At 41.8% G+C, this 7459-nt stretch overlaps 2 protein-coding genes across 2 annotated transcripts in view; both read right to left on the bottom strand.

Moving 5' to 3' along the window:
- Window positions 1-3991, bottom strand: part of CUNH19orf18 (chromosome unknown C19orf18 homolog) — a 19519-nt gene extending 15528 nt beyond the window's left edge. The window contains exons 1-2 of the mRNA XM_027767625.1: window positions 3759-3991; window positions 3549-3650 (exon numbers count right to left, since the gene is read on the bottom strand). Coding sequence (XP_027623426.1) covers window positions 3549-3650; window positions 3759-3879 — 223 coding nt within the window. The 5' untranslated portion in view covers window positions 3880-3991. The remainder of the gene's footprint in view (window positions 1-3548; window positions 3651-3758) is intronic.
- LOC102495443 (zinc finger protein 606) overlaps window positions 3562-7459 on the bottom strand; it is a 40397-nt gene continuing 36499 nt past the window's right edge. The window contains exon 9 of the mRNA XM_014583497.2: window positions 3562-3650. The gene's annotated coding sequence lies outside the window, so the exon portion shown is untranslated. The remainder of the gene's footprint in view (window positions 3651-7459) is intronic.

The raw sequence follows: 7459 nt of genomic DNA, 5'->3' as shown, positions 1-7459 counted from the left end.
TCTTTCTTTCTTTCTTTCTTTCTTTCTTTCTCTCTCTCTTTCTTTCTTTCTTTCTTTCTCTCTCTCTCTTTCTTTCTCTTTCTTTCTTTCTTTCTCTTTCTTTCTTTCTTTCTTTCTTTCTTTCTTTCTTTCTTTCTTTCTTTCTTTCTTTCTTTCTTTCTTTCTTTCTTCTTTCCCTCCCTCCCTCCCTTCCTCCTTCCTTCCTTCCTTCCTTTCAAGAATTATTTTATTTAACTTTATTTATTTTAATTTGACCAGAGAGAGAGAGGGAAAGTGAGAAAGCAAGCCGCTGGGCCAGGACTTGAACTGTGATTGCCTGTTGGCGTCCGCCACAGGGCTTGGGTCTGGCTGAATCATGATCAGAGGGCTGCTGGTGAGGAAGAGAAAGAGGATGAGAAAGAGAAAGCCCTCCATCTTGCCAGGACCGGGAAATTGGAAAGAATGAGACAAAGGGAGAGAGTAGAAACGGACACAGGCAGCCTGAGCCTAGGTAGCCCAAGCAACTTGTGCCGCCCAGATGAACTGGACGTCTTTATTTATAGTACAAGGAGACATTACACATGTATGTTTCATGATACTTCATGGATTGGTTGCCAGGTTACAGACAATAAGAAGCAGTTAACAAGTCTATAAGAGATTAGTCATACCAGGGGCCAGGTGTATCCCTTGGTGGTAATCCCATCTAGAGAAAATCTCATCTTCTTTTCTAATGCAGAGAACTAGCTGTTAGGTGTGGGGAAGGAGCTAAAGAACTTCTCAATAAGGAGTGTACTACCACACCCAGAGAAGTCTGAAGAACCTTTCAGATGCAGAGCAGGGATTGGATTTTACTAATTGGGGTCAAGATGTTTCTTGAAGTCCATCAGATGTGTCTGTTGGAACGCCCCTAGCAATTTCCACCCTTGCTCTGTCTGCAGCCAAAGTCAAGGAAAGACAAGTTATAAGGTGCTGCCAAACCCCAAAAAAGCATGTGGTATTTGCTCAGCGCATGTCCCCACACCTCAGACTCTCTCTCTTAAACATGTCCCCACAATCACCCTGTGGGAATCTAGTGCCTTCAACCACTACACCACCTGCCAGCCCCAGGTGTGTTTTGTGATCTACCAAGGAACCAAAGAATCAGTTCTAATGTGTACTGTCAGCAATTAGATAGTTCCAATGAATCCATCATCTAGAAACATCCAGAACTCATCAATTTAAAGGAATTATGTTCCATCTGACAATGTGAGACCACATGCAACTTTGATCACCCATCAAAAATTATTGGAGCTTGGATGGGATATGTTGCCACACCCACCAACTCACCTGACCTTGAGCTGTCACACTTCCACTTGTTTCACTCTCTTCAAAACTCCTTGTGTGTAGGTCTGGCAGGTGGCATGCTGGTTAAGGGCACTGGACTCCCACATAGCCGACCTCAGGTTGAGTCCTGGACCTGGTGGCTTGTTTTCTAACTTTCCTTTTCTCTCTCTTTCTGTCTCTCTCTGGTCAAATTTAAATAAATAAATAAAGTTAAATAATTTTAAAAATCTTCCTTGTGTGGTATAACGTTCAATTCAGCATCTTACTCAGTTTTTCGCCATTAGAATAGGTCCCTCCATGAACAATTATGAAGCTCACTGAAAGATGACAAAGATTACTGAATAAAAAAAAACCCAGCAATTTATCATTGATCTTTGTTCTTTATATAAATAAGTGACCTTTGAAAAACAGAAATATGTCATGACTTTTCTGACAACCCAACAGAAAGTCCACTGATAGGGTTATTGTGTACTACTGTGCATCTTGTATGTTACACAAAGGGATCTTGAATTCAGCTTGTACTTTATAAGACATTAGCCCATGGAACTGTGCTACTTTCTAATCTGCCCAAAAGGCTTCATTACTAATCCAGCTGTCCAAAGGGGGTGCCTGTTTCTAATTTGAGCAGAGGTGCTATATAGGTTAGTGCCTCCTCTGTTACCCACTGGAGCCATATACCATAACACCTTAGGAATGTCTGTGGCTCCTACCACCCTTCTGGATCCTTTGACTTACCTTTATTCATCACATACTTTATGGGCTTAGTATGTGTTCCAGCTAGAAAGCCATAGAGGGGATCAAACAGAAGAGTTAGGTTGGGATAGATTTAGGAAAATAAGGAAATAACTTGGTATTAGACAATGGAGACTAATGTATAGTTTGCAAATACCTAATATGTAAATATTAAGTTTACCCCAATGCCTCCTAGAAATTTGCTGGTTAATTTACAAAAGCATAGTATTCTATTTATAGTCAGTGTTTCATTCATAAATATGACTTTTAATACATTTAGTTTCTAGTCCACTTTTATAGTCACAGAAGTCAAGAAACCTACTCTCAGGTTGAGGACCTGGAGAGACCTAAAGACAAAGAGGGCTATACTCTTATTAGGTCAAAGGGCCAATGACATGGAGGACACTAGAGCACTGTCTTGTCCTTAGACAAATGAGATGTTATATCATACAGATAATGTTTCCCTTGGGCAGAATTGAGATGATTTATTAGTACCACATATCTCTGCAAAGAGTCACTACCTGACTTCATAGATTTTCAGAGTTGGTTCTGTGTTTTAAGATAAACAGAGTTGCTCCAGTATCAAATTTAACAACAAAACATAGAAGATGAATGGTTATAAAGAATACTCTACATGTGGAAAGCATCTGTGTCTGGACCCGTATGCTTTGTTACCAAAACAAGTGCATCAAATTACAACTAAAGTCATACAGAAATTAAAAGAATCTGGATGAGATCAAGGTTTTTATGTGTGCTAATTAAAGTGACATGATAGAAAAAAAAAAAAAGAAAAAGAAAACTACAATCAATCCCTAAAAAGAAAGCACAGGAGCCAGCAGGTTTGTGGTGGTTAAGGCACTGGATCCCACATAGCCAACTCTGGTTTGAAACTTGGACCTGGTGGCTTGAAAAACACACTGGGTACATGTGTGTACATGCCCAAAATTCCAAGGAGAAATTGGAGAAGATATTGTGGTGTGGCCATCCCTCTGGGCAGGGGGGGAGGGGGAGGTGGTGGTTTCTCACTTTCTTCTCCACTCCCTGCAAGCATGCAGTTCCTCTAGCAAACATTTTAAAAAAAATTTTTAAAAAATAGAGTGCCAGCAGGTGGTGTGGTGGTTAAGCTGCTGGGCTGCTGGACTCCCACATGGATGACTGTGGTTCAAATCCTGGATCTGGCATTGGGCACGTGTGTGTGCACACCCAAAATCCCAGGAGGACAGAGGAGAAGGAATTGCAGAATGGCTATCCCCTTGGGGAGTGATTTCTCACTTTCCTTCTCACTGTTTTCTCTTTCTCTCTCTGATGAGCACTTGTATCCTATGGCAAAAACCTTAAAAGAGAGAGAGAGAAAGCACGGTTTAGACAGTAAAGAGCATAGGATTTAATTTCTGAGCAAATGTTTATCTATGTATACATTACAACTAGCAAATACACAAGGTATATTCATATAGCAAAAAAAGAGGACCCCAGACTACAGTACATTTTACTGAATGGGTAATACGGTGACTTACCTTTGGGTTTTGAGGCAGCCCCTGGAATCCCAGGTAGGATTAGACCGTTAAGTGTTCTGGGCTGTTTAGTCACATATCTGGTTACTTGTGCTTGTTTACCACCTTGAAAAGAAAACTTGTAACCATGAAATGCTAATTATCCTATTTTAATTTTCCCTGAAACAGTTTTTCAATTCCCATGAGACAAGTAAAACCAATGGTTGAAGCTACCTGGTAAGTCTGCTGTTTTTTTAACTGGGTAGAACCTAATTTCATAAGATAAGCATAAACGAAGTGGGTATTGTATTAAAACCAAAAATAAAATAATGAAAGAACATTGACTCCTGTCCATCACACAAAAATTGTTCTTTTATCATGTAGCTGAAAGGAAATATTTAGCTCTAGTCTAGCAGCTGCCCTATATTTATCTGAGGAACTGTAATAAACAGATATCTACAGAATGTTTGGGTTCTAACTTGGAGCACCGGTGTGAGGTCACATCATATTGTCACAACGGAATTCCTTAATGGAACCAAGTCAGCCAGTGGGGTGACCAACAGAATCAGGGGGGCCTAGTGAGAGCTCAGGTTTTGGATATAGATATGAACATGATTAGGTCCTCATCTTCAGGAAGTATACAGATTAGTGAGGGGGCAGAAAGAAATTATTCAGTGAGATACATTAGCAGCCAGCAGAGAAGGAATCAGGAGTAATACTGGAAAGCAGGACTCTTTGTCAAAATGTTTCAATTCTAATTCTCATCTTTGGCTTCCTAGAGTTTTGAGCTGGATCAAGTTACTTGAACCCGCTGAGCTTCAGTTTCCTCATCTGTAAAATAGAAAGAAGTAATACCCACTTCACAGGGTTATATCATAGTTAAATAATGCAATCCATTCAAAGCTCAAAAACCAGAACAGGCACTGAATAAATGTTAGTTCTTTTTATAACATAGAATAGTGCCGATATTTGCAGTAAGGTAATTCAGTGTCCCTCTGACATCTGGAAACTTTGGAAACCTAGATCCAAGTGGGTTGCCGCCAAAAGTTTCTTTAAAGGAGATAAACTGAATCCTTTCAAAAGGTGGAGATGGGATGGGAAAGTATATGGCATGGGTGGCTGACCTGTACTTGTCCTTATTCCATTGAAGTTTCATGATATACATGGCAGGTTTCAATTTACCTCCACCAATTATGATGAGCTAACAGACCAAGGGATCCTTAGATGTTCATAAAATCCCCTGGGGTTAGGAATTGGTTACAACTACACCGTACCCCAAATGGCAACTATCTTTTCTGTTTGGTGACTGTCAGGGACAAGACAGTCCAGATATTGTGTGGTGAACTTTAGCCAGTTTCTTGCTTTATTCTTTTATTTCCAGTGTACTTATTTCTACCATGAGAGAGACAGAGACAGAGAGATAGGCATACTCAACAGGGTCTTTTTTAAAAAAATATTTTTTATTTATTCATTCATTTATTTTAATTTGATCAGAGACAGACACAGACAGAAAGAGAGAGAGAGGGAAAGTGAGAAAGCAAACTACCAGACCCAGGACTTGAACCATGGTCCACCATGTGGGAGTGTCCAGCACCTTAACCACCACACCACCTGCTGGTCCCAACAGGGTCTTCATGCTGATAGCCACTCCCTGATAGTTTCAGTCAGCCTGGATCACAAAGACACATGTGGGCACCTAACAGGCCCAACTGTGCTTCCACTGGGCCACCACCTGGCCCTTGCTTTATTCCCAAAACACTCTTGTTTTTCTCTTAACTCACTATGCCTGGGGATATCCCATATGAGATCTTGTTTTATTATTTTTTTCTCCCCTTTTCTGAGTTTTCAGTCTCAGAGTGCTTTTCTTAAACATGACCAGATGAATCCATCTGCTGTCCCTCTCTTTGGGTTTGTTTTGGGACTGTTAAACTACCCTTGGTCACTGCTGTATTAGACTTGGGTTTAGGATATCAACTCCCTTGTGTTCTCTACTACCTTGCCCAACTACCCCATAGGTAGGTCTGTGTACACTGGGACCTGGATCTTTTCTTGGTCTTTACATTCCATGCACCCTGCTCAACTGTGAGAATCATACTGATCCATCATAATAGTGCTTTAGGTTGATGATGCTAACACATATGTAGAATATCTTTTTATTTTACAATTATGTTTAAGTTAGAAATGGGCCTTAGTAAGCAGTCACATTTGACATAACATGATTAATGTAGAACCTTTGCAATATTAGGCAGCTCATTTCATTTTTATTAAAAAATTAATTTTATTTATTATTATTATTAAATTTGTTGTAGGGCACACATGCTCACTATAGAGAGACATAGAGAGAGGGAAAGCGAGAAAGCAAGCCACCTGGTCTGGGACTTAAACCTTGGTCAACCATGTGGAAGTCTAGTGTCTTAACCACCATGCAACCTGCTCACCCCAGGCAATTCATTTCTGAAAACAGAATGTTGTGGGGAACCAGCAGTTAGCGTAATGGCTATGTCGCTGGACTCCCACGTAGTCAACCACGGTTCGTGTCCCGGACCCGGTGGCTTAAAACTCACACCAGGCGCATGTGCGTGCGTGCCCAAGATCCCGGGAGGAGAATGGAGGAGAAGGGATTGCGGCGTGACCATCCCCCCTGGGGGGTGATTTCTTGCTTTCTGTCTCTATGTCTCTGTCTGTCTGGCGAGCACACGCACCCTATAGCAAAAACCTCTCAAAAAAAAAAATAAAAACAAAAACAAAAAAGACAATCCTAATGTATCATCAGATAGCAGAGAGGTAGTTTTCCAGGACTTGAAGAGTGGGGATTAACTGCAGAGACATGGGAGAAGTTTTCGATGAGGCTGAAATATTCTTTATTTTGACTGTAGGGGTAGTTACAAGAGTGTAGAAATTTTTCAAAGTTCTGAACTTGTAGCATTAAAAGGTAAGTCATCAGCATATCAGTGATGTTTAAAGCCTGGATGAGACCACCAAGAGAGTGCAAGAAGATAGCAAATAGGCACTTTGACATTAAGTAGTGAGGATATAGCAAAGGGGGTCAGAAATAAAGGCCAGAGAGGAAGGAGAAAAACTGTAGCAGCATCCTGAAAGCCAAGTGAAGAACATTTCAAGGAGGAAATAATTAATTGCCTAAAATGCTGTCAATAATATCAAGGAGGAAGAAAACACAGAATTGACCACTGGATTGCAATGTGGTAACCTGGTAGCAAGAAGAGTTTGGAGTGGGTTCAAGAAAGAATGGAAAGGAGGTGGAGATAGTAAGAACAGACAACCTGAGAATTTTTGCTTTTTAAAGTGAAGTGGAGATGACAAAGAAGCTCAAAGGGGATGAAATATTCAGATTTGATTTGGAAACATGTCTGCATGCTGATGATAAGGGATGGTTAATAGAGTAATGACCTGGGATACAGGCTCTAGTCCACAACCTTAGCTAGTTCACATAAAAGCACCTGTGGAATGGCACTGACACTATGGAAAGTGGATAGAGGAGGTGGAGGGATGTTATGGAAGGCTTCTGTGGGTTGCTCCTATTTTGTAAGAGAAATAGGAAGCAAAGTCTCTGCTGGGACTGAGTAGCAGAGAAAGTTCAATCAAGGAACTATTGGGTTGTTGGATATGCAAACATGTTTCCAAATAAAATCTGGTTTTACATCCCCTTTGAGCTTCTTTATCATCTCCATTTCACTTTAAAAAGTGGACAACCCGGAGTAGGCCCTGCGCCGGCCCACATGGGCCCGGCCACGGGTCTCCCACCGCCCCCAGGGACCCCCGCGCCGAGCGAGCGAAGCGGCGGTGGGCGGAGTAGGCCCTGTGCTGGCCCACAAGGGCCCGGCTGCGGCCCCGCCACCCCCGGAACCCGCGCCAAGCAAGGCGGCAGGAGGCGGGGCCCCCCCCCAGGGCTCTGCCCGGCATTCAGCTGCCTCTCC

Source organism: Tupaia chinensis, unplaced genomic scaffold, assembly GCF_000334495.1.
Source record: "Tupaia chinensis unplaced genomic scaffold, TupChi_1.0 Scaffold144336_1, whole genome shotgun sequence".
Taxonomy (NCBI): Eukaryota; Metazoa; Chordata; class Mammalia; order Scandentia; family Tupaiidae; genus Tupaia; species Tupaia belangeri.
This window is presented reverse-complemented; position numbering and strand designations above follow the sequence as displayed.